This window comes from Poeciliopsis prolifica, unplaced genomic scaffold, assembly GCF_027474105.1.
Source record: "Poeciliopsis prolifica strain line A6 unplaced genomic scaffold, Auburn_PproV2 SCAFFOLD141, whole genome shotgun sequence".
In the NCBI taxonomy this organism is placed as follows: Eukaryota; Metazoa; Chordata; class Actinopteri; order Cyprinodontiformes; family Poeciliidae; genus Poeciliopsis; species Poeciliopsis prolifica.
Genome location: NW_026562516.1, coordinates 744 through 25,290, shown reverse-complemented (window position 1 = coordinate 25,290; position 24,547 = coordinate 744). Strand labels below are relative to the sequence as shown.

The window sequence follows — 24,547 nt, the reverse complement described above, 5'->3', positions numbered from 1 at the left end:
TTGCATCATGCTGAAAACATACTTGTAAGTTAGTTTTGTCTTATTTCAACTGTACTAAGATATTTGTACTAGAAATTAGACCATAATGCAACTATATAACTATATTATTCTTACCCAACTCTGGAAAAAAAAATACAACCGTACATACATTCAAATCGAGAAGCAATTAGAGCAACCAGTTAACCTAAGTGTTGTGTTTTTGGACTGTGGGAGGAAGTCAGAGTACTCTGAGAAAACTAACATATTCATGGGGACTAAAAGCAAATTTCATGCGGAACAATCCCATGACTTCCTTGCTTCAAGGCAACAGTGCTAAGAACGACACAACCATGCAGCCTGTAGATCTTTTCTCAATCTGTTCTGCAAGAAGAAAACAATCCTAATTTCACATTCAACTCAGACAAACTAGTGAAATGTATAATTCTCCAAAAATAATGACAGTCTGTTTAGATAAAGCTAAAATAAATGGGCGATACTCTTTAAAGTGACAGTCTGGGTGAAGGCTGCGGCCTCTCAGCCCCTCATGTTATTTGCAACTTATATTTCAGACGCTCTTTGAAGGAGCCGCTTAAAGGAAACATGAATAAATCATGACGTGCTCCCTATTACTCTTGTCACCCTGAGCCTTTACAATTCCCTGTCTTCAAATGCACATTTAGGTGGATAAATCATAGCAATGAAACATCACATATTCCCAACTATTTCCAATAATGCAAAGAAATAAACACTTATGCACATATGAGAAGTACAAAAATCCAAATTCTCTAAATGCATCACCCAGAGGCTACATACCATGCTTTTTATTTTTGTTATATTGGGAGGGCAAGAAGTGCAAAACGGAGTGGCAAACAGATTTCACCAGCCTCTAAAACGATGCCCAAGCCTGCTTTTAAAAGTCCATTTTGCTAAACCTGGATCATGTGGCAATGTTTCAGCTGAAGCTAACGCACGGATTGGTGCTTTTAAAAAGCATTTCAACTGCTTTCATCAAAAACTGTTTACTCAAACAGAACCAATACATTTTCAGCAGGTTCAAATGGGTCACATTTTTACTTCCTGTGTCACAATTTTCATTCAGCTTGGCACCGATATGCTAAAACACACTTCAAAACTACTAAATCTCACCAAATATTTGGTGTTTGAGTCCACCTGAAAAAAAGACAAAACTAACTCATAAGATATCTGAAGTTGTTTTAAGTCGATATTGATGAAAAAGTTATAGGTGAAATAATCTGCCAGTGGAACAATACTATAACTTAAAATAATTAAAAATATTTAACTTCTAGTATGTTTCAGCAATATTAAGGACTTTTTGACTTAAAATAATCTAATTTCTTGCTGAAAAGTTACTTGTAAGTTTTGTTTTATTTCAAGTGTACTTAGATATTTGCACTAGAAATTGAAAACAAATACTTGGTAAGATTTTGTGTTTTTTCAGTGCATAGAATAGAAGTGCCATGTTTTTACAATGTAGCATGAAAGTGGTAAAATCAGACTCATCTGCAACCAGTTTCACAATAACTAAAATCTTTAGAACCACAATTTTTTTCATTTTAATTTTAATTTTATCTTTTATTGATCTGGAATGCATAAATTTTCACCCTAAACTGCAGGGATTTAAGCATTCCTGTATTCATTATGAATGCATTTTAAATTGTATCTTTATTTAAAGTTTTTTCTCTTAAATTGGATAAACTCTACTGGCTAAGACCTTTCGCTACCGACATAAAGTCTCTCTTTTAGCCATATGCATCCTTGTGCAACATGGGAACTTAAGGTCTGCATATAGTTTGCAAGAACAAAGAGAATTGATCTTTTGCTTTAAAACTAAAAATCTTTAGGCAATGCATTTTGAAAAACTCCAGGGCAGAAAGTCCTCATCAGCCCCTGCCATAGCAGTAACCAGGCCCATGTTAAATCCTGACACGTTGCTGGACTTGACAAAAAGAAAAGTTTTGTACAGAGCAGAGCTGCCAGAGCAGGATGGCGTCCTTTTGTTTCTCCAGGCATCTGGGAACGTTTTCTTGTTCTTTCAGAAAATGAATCAGCCTTCACTGAAGATTATTTAAAATTCATGCATTAAGGGAAAAAAAATTAAAAAAATTGATCGCTGTTTAATATGTCTATTTTCTCCAAACATCATTCTTCTTCTGAGCTAATTTCCACCTATAAAAGTGGTTTTCAGCTTGATTGAACAAACGCAGAAAACATTTTGAAGGTTTTAGAGTTTTGGAAAATTGTTGAAAAGTCATGAAAAGGACCCAAGTGCAGAACGGTCCAAATGTCCAAATAAGCTGCTGTCTACTACAGTGGAGAAATAGGGCCATAGTAAGAAAACAAGAACAGGATAAAGTCATAAAAATATGAGAACGAAATCAAAATAATATGAGGATAAGTTTGTAACAAAACCAGAAAAGTCTAACAGAATAAAGTCATAATGTGCTCTTATTATTTCTTTATTCTTCTAATGTACTTTATTCTCAGAGTTTAATTTATTTTATTTTATGAGCATTGTCCTAATACTCCATTTACAAACCGGAGTGATGCAAAAAAAAAAGTTTTTCCATTACAGTTTAGAAAAATCCACAAAACTCTGATAGCCCAAAAGATATTTATTTTAAAATTGCCGTGTTTCCATTAAGCAAATTTCTCATCGTGATTCCAATTTGTGCAATTTTAAGGTAGATGGAAACACAAAGATGAACTGGGACTCATAAACTAGCAAAAATGAACTAACATGGCAAACTCCAAGAAAGTTAAAAAAATGTTGCTTTCTTTCATTCTTACTGCATTTTTGTTCAGTGTTATAAAAACATCAGAACAAAGAAGGAAGAACTGACTAAAGAAGAGAGAAATGTTCTTTATAAATCATGTTTAGAGGGTTTTTCTGCACACAATGACTTCACACACTCCCTCCTCACACTCTCCAGTGACTCCAGCATGGAGTTTATGACGCGCTGTTGCCAGGTAAATAGGCTTGTTGCATCGTGACCAGAGTGTTAAACGGTTCTTAGCACTGGCCCCCGGGTGAGAGTCGGGTTTTATGTGACCCTGTCTTGTAATGGATATGTTATGTTTTTCTTTTCAGGAAAAAAATCCTGTGTTTTGTATGAACTTGTACGTATTGGTTTGGTCCAGGATTGCTCACACAGCCTAGGAAGGGGAGAGTCACCTCAGGACATCTGATCGTTTAGCAGAACTTAAATTATCTGCACAATCTACACTGCAAAAACACACAATCTTACCAAAAGCTTTAGTCTAACATCTAGTGCAAATATCTTATTTGACATAGAACTAACCTAAAAGTAATGTTTCAGCAAGATATAGATTATATTTCCAGTAAATAATTATTGAATAGGGTTATGAAGAGTGGGTTCCACTGGTGCTACTGGCAGATTTTTTTCTCTTATAGCAAGACATTTTTCCACTTGACCATTTTTTTAAATTAAAAATTCACCTTACAACCACATACCTGAGTAGAACTTTTTCATCAATATTTAAGAATAACTGACTTAAAACAAGCTCATATATCTTGCTGAAACATTACTTTACAGATTATTTATTTATATTTTAAGTGTGATAATATATTTGCACTAAAAACTAAGCAAAAATACTTCATTAGATTAAATGTTTTTGCAGTGTAGGACTTTAGTTAGGCATTTTGGATTGTAATCAGGTCAGGAAGCAGGTAGTTTTTTTATTATAGTATCATAATCTTGACTCAAACCATTTTTTTGCTCCTTTCTGTACATTAGTGCTTCACATATGTCCTACTCTAGTCGCCTTCCCCACCTGCTCTGAACACATAATGCAGCAGATGTGAGACATTTTGCTCTGAAGGCAGCAACTTCCTTATCAACCCAGACCTGAGAGTTATCTAATAATATGGAGCAGAAATGTACTTTTTAACTCCAACTTCGCTTTTTAAAGACTCTAAAGGTTCTGAGCTGTAACTCTGCTGTAACTTTTGGAAAAGCACAACAAATTTGACCGTTTTCATTTCCGTGGCACCAGGCGGTTTCGTCAAAGACTCTTTATTAGGGACTGGTTGTAGCGATAAGGATGGAAGTTGAGTCACAACAAACGTTTCTTCAGAACAACATGAAATTTCTGAACAACTATGGTTTTTTTTTTTCAATCAAACTGCAAGAAACTTTTGAATATTGTTGATTTTTAATAATTAGTGAAAATATGATATGAAAGAAATCAGTACCAGCTGATGTGAAGAAGACTTTTGAGCATTTTTTAGGGGCAGAAACAATGCATTTAGTCCAGAATTTTTTTTTTATTATTGTGAAAGTGAACATGCTGAGTGTTGGAGGAGAGCGAACAAGTCTGAGTGCTTTAAAGCCAAAAATATCTACTTTCTGCTCTCACTGCCTCCTCGCTTACCGTGCACTTTGCCCAACACCAGCGACTTGATGGCATTAAACTCTCCGTCAGACGTGAGGTTGAAGTTTTCTTTGGCATTTTGGTCAACCTAATGGGGAAAAAAAGAGATTTGAATGTAGTTTTTATGGGTATATTTCATAAACATTTCTGTATGTGCACACTGCAAAAACACAAAATCTTGTTGAATGTTTTTGGACAAGATTTCAAGTTTACTAAGACATTTGCACTGGAAACTAAATAACATTTTAAAAAAAATCTTGGTAAGATTTTGTGTTTTTGCAGAGCAGTTTAATAGCCTCAACTCAACAAAACCAAATTTATAATTAATAATCATTCCAGACGTTTCCTGGGAAAATTATCTGGAGAAAATGCTTCTAAACAGTTTCATGTTGTAAAGTTCAAAATTAAGGATCATTTTATATTCCCCTTTTTATCTACATGGAAATCAAACATTCATAATTTTCCAGCATGACATGTAAATTAATATTTAATTAAGTTATTGTGAGAATTTTACAGAAATTTCTTTTGCCTTTGCTTGAAATCTTAAGATTCTCAGCTGTATAAAATCCACAAAAAGTTTTTAAAACCAACTTTCAGATGTGATGTGAAGCACAGAAAGCATTGTTCTTTGATTTCACCAATTCCCAGGCATACCTGCGATGTCAGAGCTGTCAGAAACTGAAAAGCATTTCAGGTGAAGCCGTTAATGTCAATGCTAATGGCACTTTTTGATCTGTGCTTCTTCAAAATGACCCGTAAGACTTTTAACAACCATTGAAGCAAACATCTAAATACCAACATGACCTGTTTAGCACACATTGTCAGGACAAAGCCTGTTTTCTCTACCAACACAAACTTCAAAATATGAACTTTTCTACACCCTACTTGAGCTCTTTGTTAACAAAAGAAAAAAACCCAGATTGGTCTGAACTAAAACAAAGGTTTGATGTCTGGGAAAGCACCCAAAGCCCACTGTGTAGTATAGTAATGGAGGTGTGATGCTGTGGGCCTTTTTCCAACTGTTTTTTTTTCTATCTGACATAACTTCCCATGTCAAATGGCTTCATCTTTGTAGATTAAATTCTGTACTAAATTTTTTTAATATCAAATCATCTAACAGTCCTGATGCTCACTTCTGAGTCTTTGCTGAAATGCTTTTTTGTTTTTTTCAAGGTGGATCATACTAACAATTAAATGCAACCACACTTGGAACATTTTAAAGTGCAGCTTTTCGTTTGCTGTGCCTGTTTTTTCTTTTATTTTGCTTTTCTTCTAATTCATGCAAAGCACTTTGACCTGCCGTGTTGCTGAAATGTGCGATGCAAATAAATGCGATTGATTGATTAACTCATGCAGTAACTGTGTGAAATCCCATTTAAAGTTTATTTTGATTATTACAAGCAATGCCACTTATAGCCAGTTGGATAAAGCTTGTTTTACTTTACCGTTACCGAATTTATTTGACCAGCTCCATGTTTCCTGGTTTGCTTGTATTTGGCAGTCTGAACATGAAGCGCTCCTTACGTTGAGGCCAAGACTTTATTTCTCGCTCCCTGTCAGTCTGATTTACTGCTTTCCAGCTGTAATAAAACACCGTCTGTAAAACCCAAAAGAATCGCGAACAAAGGGAGCCCCGATAAGAGCCAGAACTCGACGATGCAACATACTGCTGGAGCGATTTCGCCTTTACTGGGTCATTTTTTACGAGGTCAGGGCGGCGGAGATGATTCTGTCCACTTGAGAGACTGCTGGCCATCAGGAAACGGCTGCATGAAACCCTCAGCGAAACCTGCCCTGCTTCCTCAGAGCGTGTTGATAACAAAGCAATGATTCATGATGATGGAAGCAGACACAACGAAACGCACTTCATATTTCATTGCAGCCTCACACACGCCGAATCAGGATGAGGTCACCTTGTATTTTATCTCACATTGTTTATAATTAAAGAGACATTCAGGCTTGTGACTCCTGGCTGTAAGTGCCGTCCTCATAGATCAAACTCGGCTGCTGTGAACAAGCTGGGAGAGTTGTTGGATCCAGATAAGATTACCGTACTTCATATTTCATTTGAAGTGTAATTTAATTAGTTGGTTGATGTATTTTGTTCCCTTAAGGCCTGCAGTCATAACATAAAACGATTCTATGCTGGTTTTGGGGATTGCTAAGAGCAGCTTAGTATTTTTGTCTAGTTTCTAGTGCAAATATCTTCATACACTTGAATTAAGATATAGAAGATTTTATTAAGCAAATAATTATTTAATATTGATTTTAAAAAGTTGTAGTTTCACTAGCAGATTATTTATTGTAATCTACAAAACATTTTCCCATCTTGTAAATGAAATATTCTGCCAATGAAACAAATACTTTTCATCAATATTAAGGATTTATTGACCATAAACAAGCTCCTGCTTCTTGCAGAAAATTTACTTATAAGTTAGTTTTGTCTCATTTCAAGTGAATTAAGATATTTGCACAACAAATTAGACAAAAATACTTTGTAAGATTGTGTGTGTCAGCAAGATTTAGGGGCTTGATTTACGTAAATCCTTTATACTCATGAAAATGTTTGTATATTTTTTTGTGATTATACAGCGACCAGATGTCTGCATTAAGGACAAGGGATAAGTGATAAAAAAACAGCTTTATGGAAAAGAAATCCATAGAAATCTTAGGAGTATTTCATGTTCATTATGAGAAATAAACAGCAACATAAACTTAGATCGCTATTTTCTTAAAAGAAATGTCATTTGCATGTTGAAGAACAGAAAAAAAATGTTTGTTTACCAAATTCTCTGTGCCTCCCACTGAACCACCCACACGATATACAATTTAAGCTAGGAGTATTTTATTATTCTCAACTTTAAAAAAACACACATCTCTAATATCTTTGTGAGGTAAACATCTTATTTTGCATAATATAAAGGTCAGAGACGTGCTTTAATTATAAACTACCTCCTGTCTCACACATGCATGGACTTCATGTATACAAACACATTTCACTGTCTCACGTCTTAAGGAATTATTTACAAAACTCCCAGTTTCACAATCTTTGATGTTGTACGCATATGAGATGGTGTGTGTTTGTGAAAGGGCAAAACGTGGATTTTCATTTTTTCCAACAGTAAAGTGGACCTCTTGTCTCGTTGCCATGGAGACCACACCATATATTTTCTTGTCTCATCTCGTCTGAATGCCTTAAAGCTCGGCAACTCCACTAACGATGGAGCTGACGGCAACAATTAAGCCAGTGGCTTCGTTTGCCGGGTGAGACAGAAACGCACCGAGCTTCGACTGGTTTCACAAATTTCTTTATGACGAAAACAGATGCAAAATCTAATCATGCTTTCTTTTTTTTTAATCAAACTTGACATTTTAAGGAAACCTTTCAATGGAGTGATATTCACCACAAAATGACAATAATTCATTGGTGTGTGCAGATTATTAAAAAGATAAGAGCTACAGGCTCTGCTGCCAATAGCACTGGCTCTATTGGCAGATTATTTCACCTTTAATTAGGAAAAATGTCTGGTTAAAAGTGAAATCTGCTAATGGAGCTAGCAGAGTCCTTAATGTTCATCAACATTAAGGAATTATTGACCTAAAACAAGCTATGTTTTGCTGAAAAGTTACTTGTAAGTTAGTTTCGTCTTATTTTGAGTATCATAGGATATTCGCACTAGAAATTAGACCAAAACTACTCGGGAGGATGATGTGTTTTTGCAGTGTAAGCGTCTCCCGTGTGCACAGCCACCTGCACAGACACGGTGTGTGTCAGTCTCCTGATGGTAACGCTGTGCAGCTGTCCATTGGCCAGGTTCCTCGTGCTGCTGCTCCTCAACACTTCAGCGTCTCGGTTGCCCTCCAGCTTGTATCTCACCTCCAGCTTATCTAAACACACAAAAAAAGTTTATTTTTTCCACCTCAATTTAAACTTCTTGGTGGAAAATAGCCTCGTCTTTGTTCCTTAATCTCTTCACCTCAGTTTGCAGATGCCCTTTTCACCTCAGCAATGAATCAGAATGATGAGTATCTGAGCTTTTCATGTTAAGAGGATTAGTTGTAAGTCCCTATTTATAAAATAATTCTAAATCTAATAATTTTTTTATAATATTGAGAGCATTAGGAGTGAACTCAGTGGAAGAATAATTTCTGGAGGCTTTAAGATTAGAAAGGATGAATTGCACCTTGTCCTTGTAATGCACATGTTTACTTTATTACAATTTTTATTATGGTTAATCCCATTACAAACAGTTCAGGATTAAGATTTATTGAGGTTTTTCTTCACAGTTTAGAGAGAAGAAATCACTTTGTCACAGAGAAGGAAAAAGAAGGGGGAAATTCTTTGTCCAGGATTAAAAATGGTTAAAAACGGTGCAGAGGAGGTGAAAGAAAGCGCTTCGGGATTTACATGGACGCTTTCTATTAAAAGCCTTTACCTGGTGAATCCGCGGCCAGCGCAGAACCTTAATGCCCTGCTTCCTATTAGTTTTCTGAGTCATTAGGACCAGAGAAAGAATCTATTTAAAGCTAATCTAGGTGCAAAGTGCCAATTTTCCAAGACTCCTGGATGTTGAAAATGTAATTCTAAGTTCAAAGTTTCACTACTTCAACTCTTAAAAGGTACAACGTAATTATCCAACAAAGTCTGTGGCTTTTTTATTCAACATTTCCCTGATCTATCACCTATTAGCAGCAGAACAAAGTCCCATTTCAGCAGCACTGTTTACGGTGTCTCCGTGATAAAAGCACAACATAACAGCTGGTGAAGCTGTACTGATGAAAACCAGCGGGGGTTAATGAGGTAAACCCAGATGGGGGGCAAGATCTGAAACATTCCTGAGGAAATAACAAGGCTTGCAGAAAGAGGGTAAGACATTAAAGGAGGAGATGAGAAAACTTGAGTGGGAGAAAAGGAGAGAAAGCTGAGAAATTCAGAAAATCAGCTGTTGGATGACGAGCATCTCATGGTGAAAAGGATTCAAACATTTATCCACTAAAGTCAAATTTTATTCAGACATAATTACAAAACCACAAAGACCAAGTATTTTTGGTCTAGTCTTTAGTACAATATATTCAAGTGCATTAGTTCAGCAGAAATAAGACAAAAAAGACAGAAATACTAATTCCATTTGCAGATTATTTCACTTATAACATGAAGAAAATGTCCAGTTATGAGTGAAATACGATAACACTTTTTTATCAATATTAAGAAATTACTGACTTAAACAAGCTCCTATATTTTGCTGAAAAGTTACTTTTAAGTTATGCACTTGAAAAAAGACTAAACTAAGTTAAAATGCACTGATTTCTGGCTGATTACAGATTTTTAAAAAGCCCGATTTGCCAATTGTGATTTTGGCCAATATCGAGTTTTTTTTCTCTTAAATGTTGCTCGACATTGCAAGAAAGTCACACAGTTGACAACAGTTGTCTACTGTCAACTGCAAAATTAAAGAAATTGTTGCACCCGCTTACTACTGATATATCTGCAGAGGAAACTAGACCAAAAATCCTTGGTGATATTTTGTGCTTTTGCAGTTGAAGCTTTCTCACCGTGCTTGTTGATGAGCACGGCCATGTACTCTCTGTAGTAAGAGCCGACGTAAAGCAGCAGAGCCGGACTCTGAGCCGTCCTGAAACTCAGGGAGACGTTTTCTCCTGTCAGCGTCGTGTCGGAGTAGATGGAGGACGGCAGAGCGCTGCTGTTTCTGGTCAACTCGTACGGCTCCTTGAAGGTGTATCTGATCGACGTTCCAGGTTTGAAACTGGCTGACAGCTCTACAAAGGAAACGGTCAGATTATAATCCATCACTGTTGGTGAGAAGAAAGTTGTCATGAAACTCTGGCAGTGTCTGAACCCGCTGAACCCAAACAGATTTCACTGTGGTGGCATTTTCCTCCTGAAACAGGATTATGATTTGCTGAACTTTTGATTTCATGTGGTATCCAAATGCTTTCAAATGAGTGTTAAGTGTTGCAAACACAGAAAAAGGTTGTGTGGAAATATATAGATGCTTAACCTTTAAAACACCCACACACTGAAGCTGAGAACAAAACCTGTCATGGTTTAAAAACATGAAACACTGCTCAAGGTTTCCTCATGATTTATAACACACAATGTTTACTATCATTCCAAACAATAAGCCAGAAGTTGACCTTAAACTTCTAATTAGGTTATTTGATCTAAATAGAAAAAGCAGTGGGTCAGTTTTAAGAAAATGTGTCAAATGCAGTGGTTTCTTGTGTGACAAGAAACCAAGTTTTATCCTTGGTTCCAACTTGGTTCCTTGGTTCCAACTTACAGGAAGTTCAATTATTTCTTCACATTTAATGTCAACAAAACAAACAGATGTAGTTTCAACTCCTCATGGCAAAAATGCTAACATGAAACTTTCTTATCCACAGAAATGTAAAAAATATGAAAGCTGCTTTCTGTGCTGGAGACATTTTAGAGGAACACAACAAACTACAAATATTTGCACAATTCATCTAAATGTTGATTTACAGGAAGTTTCTAATGAATATTAAATGCTCAAAATGCAGTTCAATTAAGAATTTCTTAGTTTAGGTGTGTGGACTCTTTCCAAATAGGTTGTTGCACCTTTTCATGCATTTTCTGTTGAATTGTACACGATGAATGTCAGAAGACACTTGGAAATTTTTTAAAAAGTTTATATTTTAACCAGAGTCTTGTGAGAGTTAGTGAAGTATTTTCTCCAATATGAGCATCTGAGTGGTTTTCAAACTCTCAATGTTCCTTGCTGATCAACAAAACGATAAAACAGCAATAAGAGCAGCTCAGATCTCTGCATGAGATGTGAATAATTATCCAATAGATGAGATTTATCCAGTTAACTAAATAAACAGATTTAAAAAGAATGTGTTTGAGCCCCTTTAACATTTCAATGGCTTTAGTTTTCTACAGAATTAGTTTTCCGCTTCAGGCTGCAGTGTGAAAGTAGCCAAAATGGCCTGGTGCAAAATACTTCAAAATATTAAAAAAAACATAAAAATGACAAAACAAATAAAAAGTCACTGATTCAAATACAATAACCTCAAGACAAGATTTTAAAATAATTAAAATCAAAACTATATTACCTTGAATTGTGGAGGCTTAACTAACTAGTGTTTTATATGTTTAGGCTTTATTCCAGTTAGAAAGTAGATCAACATGTTTTAGACATTTGTTCCCAGTTTTATTTAACATGGGTCTCACCTGTTTGGCAGAAAACTCCAGTGTAAGCAGACAGGCTGCAGTCGCAGTGGAAGCCAGCGGCTCTCTCCACACAGCGGCCCTGGTTCTGGCACAGCGAGCCGTAGCTGCTGCAGTGACCCGGGCAGCCGGGCCGAACGCCAGGCGTCATCTCTGCCCTTTCCTCCAGGTCCAGAGTAACACCGTTCAGCTGCAGAGCGCGGATGCAGCCTCTGAAACCCCTCTGCCTAGACGCCGTGCCTCCTGAAATCACACGAGGAGAGAAGCCGGTGTAAGTGGCTCAGCCGTGTGAAATTGGAAAATAAGGACAAAAGTATGTTAGAGCTACTTTTTCCGTCTGTCATCTTTGCTCAAGAGTCTCAATTATTGCTACCTGAGCTCAAAAGCCTGCATTTGTCTTTCCCGTTGGTTTTCTATTTATTTCACCTGACATTTACAACAAACCCACATGTCACATCAGCTCCTCCAGAAGCATCAAATTGTCAAATACAAACACAGAAATAGCAACAGGCTGTAGGTGGAAAGGCGCATTCAAAGACAACATTAATCTGCTTTCCTTACGTCTATTGCATATTTTCAGCTGCAGACGGGTTCATCAGTATGCAGCTGATGAATGCAGGAGACTGGAAACCACCAAGAATTCATGTGTTCTGCTTTTTAACCAGTTTGACTCATTTTCTGCAACATTTTTGTTTCCCTCTAACAACTGTTTGCATATGTTTCAGAATTGACACATATCATTAAGCACATTTTCAAACTTCAGGCTAGCACTGAATGCATCTAAAGGCTCATATTTTTAAGTGGGAAACAACAGATTATTGGTCCTAACAATAATGAAAATGTTCTATTTTGCAGAAGTTGAACAAACTTTATGAAAAATAGGGTTATAATAAGAAAATAGGGCAATAATGGTTTCAATTAATGTATAGTTTTGCCATTCACTGCAAAATCTTACAAAGTATTGTCGTCTCATTGATGAAAAAGTTCTATTTATACTGGCAGATTATTTCATTTGTTTTAAGTGAAATAATTTGCCTGTGATCTAGAACTTTTTCATTACTTTACATTTCATTATTTGTACATAAATTTTGTCTCATTTAAAGTGTAAAACTGAAGAATGAACTGAGTGAAAATCAATGGAGGGAAAAAAAGTGACAAAATACCTAAAACAGCAGCGAACAGATTGTTAAGATGTTAATCTACACGGTGTGGGTTAAAGAAACAGATTTAGAAATAATTTTTTATAAAACTTGCTTTTGGTTTTAAATTTAAATGTTTGAAATGTTGTCAACTTCAGGTAATGACAGAAATAATCAAGTAGCAAAAGGTTAAGACCAAAGCTGCTCGTACCCCACATGAATCTGGATTCATCATCAAACAAGAGTTTTTATTTGAAAATTATTTAATAGAAAAGTCTTTATCAGCTGTACAGCAAAGACACTTGTTTTACTGTATTTTCTGGAAAGCTGTTTGATTGCTGCCACAGGAATTTTAATGATAATATTTTTTATATTATCTCAGAGTTATTGAGGTCTGGACTGAGAATTGGCAGCTCCAAAACATAAACATTCAGCCAGTTGAAAACAGAAGTTAACATTTTCATGGACACAGTGACATTTTAACGTCTCTGTGTTCGTTAAAATGTTTCACAGAAATACAAGCTGCTCGAAACCTGTTAAAGGTAGAATTATGGCACATGAACGCAAATGCATACAATGGACGCCTGGTTAAGCCTTAATAAGGGTTATAAATATGTAAACACTGAGCTCTAAATGCTGCAATAAAATCCCAAAAAACATCTCACTCAATTTGATATCCTGACATATTTTCTTCCAAAGCAGATCTGATGAAGTCGTTAAATTGTCGTTTTTTAGGTTGCTGGTGGGACATTCAGCAGGTTGCTGACATTCAGCAGGTTGCTGAATACATTTATAGGACAATTTAATATTCCTCCACAATTTCACTGCTGCTCCCTTGTCCAATTTCACTGTTTGGTCCTTTTGCTTCAAGTTTGGATTCACTGATAAGAAGTGATGCCCAAAATATTTACTGATTGATTAAAACTGATAATGAATGATGGATTTTCATTACTTTTGGCTCCAACTCTATCAGCAGGATTGGATTGCAGAATGTGAAATGAACTGAGATAACCTGCAGTCCTCGTAAACCATGCAGCATCTCAGCGTCTTTGAAAGGAATTTACATAACCATAAAAATATTGTAAACAACACACAGGCTGCAATTTGTTTTCATCCTGATGCGTTTTCCAGGCGGTAGGTTTTACTGCTGGATGTCATTTAGCAATCATAAAGCTTCACTTCAGCACTTTCCTATTCACTATGAACAGTTTCTTCTGCAAGCCAAACCACAGAAAAGCTCTGTAATACTAACAGGCTTAAACAGCAGAGTCAAACAAAATGATTTTTTTTATTATTATTGTTCAATTTTTCTTTTCTTTCTGTTGAAAAAAGGGCTGAAACTGCTGGGATATAATTTTCCTTCTTGTGCAATGTTTCATCAGTATTGTGTTGATTAGTATGTGTGCATAGTGAGATGTGTATTGTACACTCTTTTTCCTTCCTTTGGCTCTAATAAAAAAAGTATCACTAATACTCACTAATCATGTAAAATTTTAAATCACTGTTGATACAAAACATAAAAAAATGGTTTTGCACAATTGCGTTATCATAAGACAGACCCAAAGTTCTTGACTTCTGGGCTGAATGTGTTGCGTTTGAGTAAAAGTTGGTCGACGTTTCTAGTTCTAGCTACTCCAAACCCAAGATTAATGAAAAAAGTTGTCATTAAATGGGAATTTACCTCATATTTTTTTTAATTGCCTGTAAAACATCTTGCTCTGTAAGATGAAAAAGAGTCCATTTGCATCAACCACCTGTAGTTGCATTGAGGTCAGGGGTCAACAAAATCCTTCAAAGGGCCAGAAATGACCTCAGGGCTGCACTTTGAACAACCCTGATCTAGGATTACATTAAAGCATATAATGTAAATTAAAGATAATTTCAAAAGTATTGCATAAAGAAAACCATTGAATTTTTATTGTAACTAAAAATTCTGTTATATAAAATAGTCTTAAACTGAATAAGAAAACATTTCAGTATGCAGGAAGCCTGAGAGGACAAACCTAAAAGACATTTGTCTGTAAATGAACAGAAGCAACGCTCCTCACCGATGAACAGCTGGCTGTTGAGCTGCAGGTGGACGTGTCCGTCAGCCGGCGCCTCCTGCGTCGCCACAGGCAGGTTGTCCAGTCGAAGCGACGCCTCCTTGATGTTTCGCTCGGCTCGGACTCGATGCCATCGGTTGTCATTCAGCGGGTCCATTGACTCGACCTGAACTTCCAGTGGGCCGTTACCAACATCGAAGGAGAAAACCACCCGAGTAGACGCTTGATAAAGAAAAAAAACAGACAGAAATAGCAAACAGAATCTGTTATTTGGTCTACAGAACGTCTTACTGCTTGAAGAAGTTAAACATAATCAAAGCAATCTGACAAGAAGCCAAACATTTGACATGTCAGCTTCATGTCATACTCAACAACAATCAGCATTTCATTTACTCAAACAGCAAACATCAATCTCAGTCAATGAGAATTGGACTTCTGGGTGAAATCTCCATGATTTTGTTAAAAGAGACAGATGCTCCTTTCTAAATACAGCTGGAATCAAACCTCACTCATGTTTCCATATGGTTCCCTGTGCAGGCCTGAAATGAGCCAAAGCAATGAATGGGGAATTGAGACAGGAGCTGCAACATCCAGTGCAGAGAGACAAACAAGCAGACAGGGGGAGTGCCGGCCTCTCTGGAATGAAATTTAATTACTCTATCACAACAAAACAACAATAAAGCCAACATGCTTCGCACTAAGCAGAGTGGGAACAGTCCTCAAAGGATAGCAAACAAAAGAAGACCAATTTGGGGCCATGAGCTGATTACATTAAAAAATAAATAAATAACAAACACGTCTCATTTTTTCCAGCCTGCCATAACATTTGCTATATACTTACAAATTTAGCAGATCTGTTGGGATAAATTTCTCAGCTGACAAAGGAAGAAAAATAAGCCGGTAGTGAAAACGAAACCATTTTTAAAAAACGTTTTCCCTGTGGCATTTCACATGAATAAACATAACTTAATTTCTGAACTTATTTATTTTGGTGTCTTTTACACCTGTGGATTAATTGGTTTGTTAGCAACACCTGGAGAAAATTTGATATCAACAGCATCTTTAGTATGGCATCCATTTGTAATGTAGTAAAACTGGTTTATTAGTCTGAGTGTTAATTTCTCAAAGTCATATTGTCACCTTACTATTCCTATATTTATTAATAGAGTTCCAAACTAATATTTCATTGATAAGTCAAATATTTAGTTTATATATATATATATAAAATATTTAGCTTTCAAATGAAATATTTACTTCCCAACTAAATGTTTAAGTTTGAACTAAGTTTATTTATCTTGAAAACTAAATATTTACATCCTAATAAAAGAGTAGAGGATGCAATATTTATTTTGTACTTTGTAAATATTTAGTTTTCACAAACTTCATATTTGTTACATACAAAAATATAATTTGAAGTAGTTTAATCTACAACAGAAACTACTTTAATAATGGAAGCTCAATATTTAGCTCCAAGCTAAATATTTAAGTCTGTGCTAAATAGTTTGAAGCCTAAATATTGAGTTGCAAAACTAAATATTGAGCTCCACATTACATATTTAATTGGGAAATATATGTTTATTTTCCAAAGTAAACGTTTAGCTTCCTAACCAAATATTCAATATTAAACTTAAATCTTTAGTTTGTAAAATAAACATTTTCCTTGAGAATTAGATATTTAGTTTGGATCTCAGACAATGACGAATACAGAAAAACCATGGTGAAAATATTAAATGAATCCCTACATTTATCCTTCATGCCAGGCTAACTAAACCAAATTATTGTTTTTTTTCACTGTGTAGTTTAGATAAACTTTTACTAAGAGAAATTGTTACGTATTCAAGTCTAATTTAACCTGCTGTATGTCCTTTACAATAATAAGAAGAAACTCAGTTAAACTGAATTGAGAATAGGAAAGTGGACTGACAATAATGATTTTTTAAAAAGTGCAGAAGAAAGACATTATGATGTCCAAATCTCAATCTTATCTTATTTGAATACTTACAGTATTATTTAAATGTTTTTAATAGGAAGAACTGTGTTCTTCATCCAGTGGATTTCAAGAAGGCGCTGAATCTAATCTGTGTTGCTGAGTTTTCCTCTGCAGTCAGATTTCAGGACCACGGCCAGCTCCCCAGCCATCCTGGGGTTTCAGCACCACGGACAGCTCCGCTCGGCTGCAAGTCTTTATTTACTTCCTCCAGGGTGTCTGCTGCACTCTATTTGTTTCCCCTATCAAACGGGAGAAGATTTAAGAGAGTGCAGAGGAAGCGGAGCGCCATCCCTCATGTTTTGCTGCTGGAAGTTGGGGATGTATTGCTTTGGGAGCGCAGAACAAGATGAAAAAAATACCCCGGCATCCAGCGGTAACTTCATTTAGGAATTTGTTCCCTGGCCCCAGCTACAATGTTACGGAGCAATCTGCTGGTGATGGAGAGGGAGGGGTTGGTATACAGAGGTGGAACAGCCAGACAGACAATGATTTCCCCTGAGAGGGATGTTAGGGGGTTGGTTTCCCTCTGCTGGATTTTTCTTCTTCTTCTGTTTGTCCTTTAAAGTCAACGACTTCCTCCAAAGTGGAACAAAAACAACTGCAAAATTTAACCCACGCAGCAAAAAAAAAAAAGAAAAAGAAAAAAGAAAAACAGCCAATCCATAACTGAAAAATATAATCCACCACTCAAGTCTGTTGTAGTGACACACCTTTACCATAAACCTGAGTTATGATGCACTAAAACACAAAAACAGGCCGTGTCAGGTAACGCTCCACATCTTCTTATATGCTGACATTTGCAGTTGGATAGACTTTTTATTTCCTCCTTAGTACTTTCCCATTTTGTCCTCTCGATGTAATCCATCTTTGTCTAATTTTCTACCAATTTAACATTTCTTTTTCTCGTATTAACATGTTTAAAGCTACATTTAAATCGGTTACCATCTCCTTTGCAGATTTTCCTTTTATCTTTTGTGTATCCATGGAATAATTAGTAATTAAAAATAGTACTTATTGTCACTATTAGCAGTGCAACTCTTAGAAGGTTGGTATTTATGCAGCTCATTAGCTATTCAGGGTTTGACAATGACAAAAACTCTCAAGAACAAGATGGGACAAGATTTTAAAACTTCAAAGAAAATTTAGCATGCAGAGTAAAGTTATTTACTCTGCATCTTTTTACTTATTTTTGCCACAAACTCAAACTGAAATCTTTCTTTTTCCAAATTCCCTGTATCTCTTCATACCTTTGTGCGCTGTTTCGACTAAGCATGGCCTGCAATACAACATCCACCATTTTGCAGCTGCTAATGATAGCATAGCTGCAGCATCGGAACAATTTGCAATGCTATTGTTCATGTCTTGTCTGTCACAGACTTTGGATCAAAATAATATCTAATTTGTGAAATATTGCATGAGCTTGAGTTTTTCAATTGAGTAAAACACAATTATTTTTTTGTCAAAGTTATAAATACATTTCTTCACGGTTTGGTTCCACCACTTCTAAAATACTTTAAACAATTACAGTTACTAGATAATCAAACTTGTACTTGTTTTTTGAGTCATTTTTATTTTGTTCTTCTTTTTACGGTCTTAATTAGAAAAGTTCAAAGTAAATAGCATTACTTTTAGCTATACATTGAAGTCTGTCATAAATCAAAGGTCATGTATTTTGTTTTGCATTTTAATTAAAATCTTTTTAGTCTCCTCCATCAACCTGCAGGTGATTACAGATTTAATTTGGCTCTGGCATATTTACGCAATGTATTCATGTTGATTAATATGTATTGTCCCCTTTATAAAAACAAATAAATCAATCTAAGGTTATTGTTCCTCCTGGAAACACAAAATGCTCCCACACAAATGATTTAAGAGTCGTTGAGCTTCTTCTATAAGAACTTCCTGAGAGTTATATTCAGCTGTCTGGTTTCTCTCCCAGCTGTGGTCAGTTTCTACTCTTACCTAAACCACGACTGTTTTTACCCCTGAACTGTAACGGCAGGATTAACTTCTTACCTGAATCCGTCACCAGGGTAACTCACGTTGCTTCGGAGCAGGTTAGGTTTCCAGGTAAGAGATCAAGACAAAGAAAGCACTGCCTATTTCCATTTTTCAACCAATCAATGTAAAATGTGATGAAAAAATGACCGCGCTCCTCCTCCGCTTCTTTTTCCCCCTCACTGAGTCACGTCGTTACGCCTTATGTCTTCAGAAAACCTTTGTGAGAGAAATCTTAGCAATATTGAGCCTTGCATAACTAAAACTGAAACTACTTCAAATTGTTTCATGCTGTCTGTACATTTACCTTTGATTCTCAGCTCGCTTGTGTAGCTCTTAGAAAATGCTGTTTAACGTCACAAATTGACCAGAACATATTTCAATGCAGACATTTTATGAGCTTTTGGGTTTTCAGACTGGACGATTATTATCTTTGTAAACCAAAAATGCACAGAGGGCAACATTAATAATGACAAAATGTTGGATTGATTAAATAATTTGTCTTTGCTGTTAAGAGGATTGATTTGCACATTTATTTGCATTTTTTTTTACTTCCCTTTTCTGACCAGCTTTTTTTTTCTCTCTTTGTGAGTCATTAATCCTGAATTGATTTGCTGAGTTGATAAGCAACTTTATAGCATCGTCTGATCCAGCCATCCACTGTCATGCCCACTCATCCTTGCAGGGTCATGGGGGGGTGGCTGCTTATCTCCAGCAGTCGTTGGGCAAGAGGGGCCACACATTGTAGTGTCTGAGAGCGGATTAGATCTCATTAGATCCCAAGGCCTCAGGAGAATATTTCTACACCAGAGCCAGACTCTGAAAGTGAGCGAGAACGGTGAGGAATCCCTGAACATCTTGGAGAGTCAACGCTGCAGACCAACCAAGGCCAGACATGGAAAATATCTGCAAAACATCAGCTTACATAAGTGATGATTAACATGTTTATGTCTTCATATTAATTCATTCCTATATACTGAGAAAAATTAGTTTCTATTTGAACAAAAACAGATGTTGGGTACTTTTGGAGCATTTGTATTGACATATTTTTAGTGGAAATGCTGCTTTTCTCCACTTCATTTCACTAGTTTCTATTCTTCTTTGCTTGTTTATCATGTTTTTCTAGTTCTGTTCAACTTGTTCTATCTCTGTATGTTTTGTGTTTAACTATTAAACATTTATCCCGACATCCTGTCTAAACCTGAAACATGACATATAGAGCTAAGGTCAGGTCCACAGTATCACCTTTCTGAAGTATTTATTTCTCTGGTTCAGTCATTTATTCTCAATTCCTGTTGCTTTATTGTTCTGGTCCAGCAAATGGTTTTTGATTTGTTTCAGATCATCTAATTATTTATGGATTTTTGTCTCTTTTTCTGGATATTAAGCTTCCATTATTATTGAAATAACAGTGTGTTCCCATCATGATTAATCACCATCTCATGTAGTATTGACATAAAATATAATAATCCTTTATTTATTTGTCCCTCAGTGAGGGACAAATAAATAAAGGTATGTAAGCAAAAGGACAGAAAGCAAACAGATGTGCTGCCTTTCACTCCTCGTTTTAAATGAGAACAAGTGTGCTGTGTTTAATTTAATTAAAAGAAACACCAAAAAAATCTGTTTTTGAGATTAGGTGAGGTCGGCGAGTCGTCCACAGATTCACAGCTACAAAAACAAAAAGTTTGATTTACTAAATTATGTTTTGTATCTTCCTGCATCTGCCTTCCAGCAGACTAGTTACTGTTTTTCAGAGTCTAAAACATTTTTAAGAAGAAGCAATTGTAAAAATGTAAAAATCTTTCTTTCTTTTCTTTTATTTTATTAAATGCACATTTTGCAAACATTGTACTTCATATAAAACTCAGGCTCAATCGTATCCGCTCATGTGAGTTATGAAAACATTTTGGGATTTTTATCAATATAAACAAGATTTGAGTATTTGAAATTATGACGTGATTTAGTTTTTATGGAACGACATGAAGCTAATGGCCGAGGGACATATTTTACAGTCGTATTCAAAATATAAATTCTTACTGAAAAGCTCATTCATTTCAGCAGCTCAATTCACCAAGTGAAGCATATTATACAGATTAATTAACAGATTGATGTTTTCAAGCCTTTATTTCTGGTAATAATGATAATTTTCTGCTGATAGTTAATAAAAACATTTGAAATTTGACATAAGATCATTAAAATAAGACATTTTAATACAGGATTTTGCAGAATACTTTTAATTAGATGTAGGTTTAATGTATACAAACAAAACTCATTTGAATTAATATTATAATTTATTAAATTTGGTATGACTTTAGTATACTGTAATTTACATTCATAAAATAATGTTTCTTTAGTGGATAAAACACTAAAACTGCCTCCATCCCAGAAATGTTCACTTAATCCTTGGAAATCCAACTCTAAGTTGACTCTGAAATGCAATTGCAATTGAATTAGCAATTGCAAAATGGTGCCAAATGACACACAACTGTCATCTAAGATTAAAAAAGCTGTAATGTATAAATTTGGAGTTTTGACTTTAAGGGTTGGCCTGTAGTCGGTTACATTTCAAACAGAAATTGCTCACTGGCTGGCCGTTGTTTTATTAAGGTGGCTGGCTTTAAACAGAAAAATAGAAACGAATACTTAAAATACCAAAGTCAGAAAAATAAGGCTGTACGTAATGACGTGACGTAAAGCTGTACAGTCTCAAACAAACGGGCGAATTGAATTAAACTGCTTAGGCAACATCTGACCAAAGAGAAAAACCGGGAGACGGTTTCAGGCAAAACACTGTGGGACAAATTTACACGAAAACATCAAAATTTGCACAACAACTTTAAGTTAGAACCCTAAATAACATATTTAGACAGTTTGTCAGCAAACAAAGTTGATTTGGGGGCTAGTTTTACTTTATAGGCAGTAAGTATGTTCTAATTCTTTTCTTTTGCCATCGCTCTCCTTGTTCCCAGTGTTGTCCATCATCCTGAATTTGCTCATAAGGGACTTCATACTAATCCATTAATTTCCTTCTGCTTGATTAATTTGTCAAATTAGAATTACATAACACAATCATACTGGGTTAGAAAGCCTGGAATCTGCAATTAATTTGATTAAACAAAACAGAATTACATAATTGATAGATTTGGCCAGTTTTCAGTCGATATAAATGAACTACTGTGCATAATGGCTACAGATAATTTCTAAAAACAAAACAAGAAACTTATCTAAATTAGATAAAACGTCTGACATCAGGTGCAATCACCCACAAACTACACACATTTAAAAAAGCAGTGATGAGAATGATCTGTTGCACGTTTCTCAAGGGAAAACACTTAATGAAAGGTCAGAGGGGAAACATGATGGAACATTTCTAAAATTAAAAACATGGGCTAAGGTAATTAGTAGCTTTGTTTTAATGGTTTTAATAATCCCCAATTTTCTGCTTGGGCTGTCAGAATACATTTTGGATGACAAACATTAAATAGGCAAACAAAATATTTTATTCTTTTCTGAAGAATAAAAAATATATATTTTCCTGACACTTTAAAAGTACAAACATCAAAGTTCAGACTCATTATAATCACAGAAAAGTGTAACTAATTCCCCCCTGCACTCGAGTGATATTCAGTGTTGTAATCCAGTTTCTACTCACTGCTTAGTTCGATCCGGATGAAGTCCTGAATGCCAAGATTTTCCAGAAATACTCCAGAGGAAGCAGTGGTCTTAAAAAGGAAGGAGATGTCTGCGCTCAGCTCACCGTGGAAGGTGGGGAAGTGGAGGTATGACGTCTCCTCGTCAAAAAATGCAGCGTTCCAGAAGTTCTCTGCGAAAAAAGTGGGGAAAACAAATAAATCAACTGTCAAGATATTCAGAATAAAACCAAAAAAGCCAAACCAGGATGGCGAACAGGAAAGTGTTTTAGAATTAAAATTGTTTTCAGAAAATGTGGCTTAAATTGCAAAACAGTAAATGAAATCCAGGCAATTTTACTGAGCATGTATAAATCTAGAACTTTTAAGTTTTAGATTTAAAATTACCATTTTGACTGTTTGTCAAATTTTTAAACATATTTGTGGAAGATTTACTGCATGGAGAATGAATTCCTGTATGTATGAAGTGTTTAAGTAGGAGGCAACTGGATTTATTGGGCTGTTCACGATGTTTCACCTCCCATGCAAAAGGCTTTTTTAGTTCTTTCTGAAGAAGTAAAAATTCTAGTTGATATTTTGTTTTGTTTTTTACATTTTCCAGGGTTTTGTTTCTATTTTGGTCTCAACTTCTTCTAAAAAAAAAAAAAAACACCCAGTTGTTTTTTTGGCTGTAAGTTAATGAGGGTTTTTTTGGTGTCTGGAAAATGAGCCAATTCAAAAACCTCCTGGTTGTTGATTTCTCTGTTATTTCGTAACCCCAGCAAAGCCCAGACTGTTTACAGCAGCTTATCTGGATTTAAAGTTACAGAGTCCATAAAACAGATCATTCTAAAAACAAGAAAGAAAAAAAAAAGCTCAAACAGGAAGGAAAGACCAGACTAAAATCTGTTTAAGAATGATTTTGTGCAACAAATAAATTAAACATGTTTTGTACAGACCATATCCTAATCTGTTCAGTGAAGCATAATAGATCTCCTAAAATCTATGTTTAAGATAAATAAGTTAGAGAGGTTTATGTTTGGTTGTATGCATGGTGAGTCCAATAGGAGAAAATGTTAGGAACCCCTGATTTAGAGAAACTTACTGTCTCCATAGCAGCGGAGTGGTCCCACCCTGTACGCTGCCTCTGACCCCGGCCTCTGGAGGTCACCCAATACCAGAGATCTGACTGGGAGGCTTTCCTTATGGGTAACCAGGCCTGAGTCCTCAGTCCTGGAAAAAAACACATAAAAAATGTCAAAACTGCTCCTTCATTGGCAGCTTGCAGATTCACAAGAATGTCCAACTCATTTAGCGACAACATTAGATGGAAGGTTAACAATGCAGCATCTAGACGCATCACTTCACTGCAAAAAACACAAGGTTTTGTCATGAATTTTAGTCCAGTTTCCAGTGCTAATATTTTAGTATGACATACAAGTAAGTTTTCAAAAAGATAAACACGCTGTTTAAGTCAACAATTTTTGAATACGGTTACAAACAATACTAGTTCCACTTGCAGATTTTATTCACTTAAAACAGGAAAATTTAATTTTGACAGAAATAAAATATGCTAATGGAACTAGCATTTTTTTTTAACTATATTCAAGAATTATTGACTTAAAACAAGCTTATATCTCTTTTAAGTTAGTTTCATTTGTACTAAGATATTTATACTAAAATCAAGACAAATATACTTGGAAATATTTTGTATTTTTGCAGTGTTCTTTCAAAATTGAACTTTTACGCCCATTTCATCTTTATATTTTATATCGTTTTTGCAGAGTAAAAATTCAGGATTACAAAAAACAACGACCAGGACTGAAAGCAGAGATGCACAGAATATTTTATGCCTGATAAAATATTGAGGCGCAGCAGTAGTAGCTCTTTTCTGTGAAAAAACATCACAATGGAAGTCAGGATTTGTGGGTGAGTGTTGCTATGTGCTTACAACATCAAAGGTTAAAAAAGTTTTTTTTTTTTTGTTTTTGCCTTGTCAGTTTATTCCAGATGATTTGGTGTTGCTAAACTACTGAAGTTGCAAATGGTGCGTTGCCAGTCATCCGTGTGAAGCGGAGCGAGGTGAAAGGTTCAGATGTGGCGAGAGAGTTTATTTTCTGCGTGTTGATTTCGGCTGA

At 35.6% G+C, this 24,547-nt stretch overlaps 1 protein-coding gene across 1 annotated transcript in view; it reads right to left on the bottom strand.

Moving 5' to 3' along the window:
• Positions 1-23,642, bottom strand: part of LOC129355685 (contactin-associated protein-like 5) — a gene marked incomplete at its 5' end in the record, with an annotated part of 29,053 nt that extends 5,411 nt beyond the window's left edge. The window contains 7 exons of the mRNA XM_055025276.1: positions 4,393-4,480; positions 8,144-8,280; positions 9,946-10,170; positions 11,609-11,848; positions 14,793-15,011; positions 22,433-22,603; positions 23,515-23,642. Coding sequence (XP_054881251.1) covers positions 4,393-4,480; positions 8,144-8,280; positions 9,946-10,170; positions 11,609-11,848; positions 14,793-15,011; positions 22,433-22,603; positions 23,515-23,642 — 1,208 coding nt within the window. The remainder of the gene's footprint in view (positions 1-4,392; positions 4,481-8,143; positions 8,281-9,945; positions 10,171-11,608; positions 11,849-14,792; positions 15,012-22,432; positions 22,604-23,514) is intronic.
• Between the last annotated feature and the right edge of the window lie 905 nt (positions 23,643-24,547).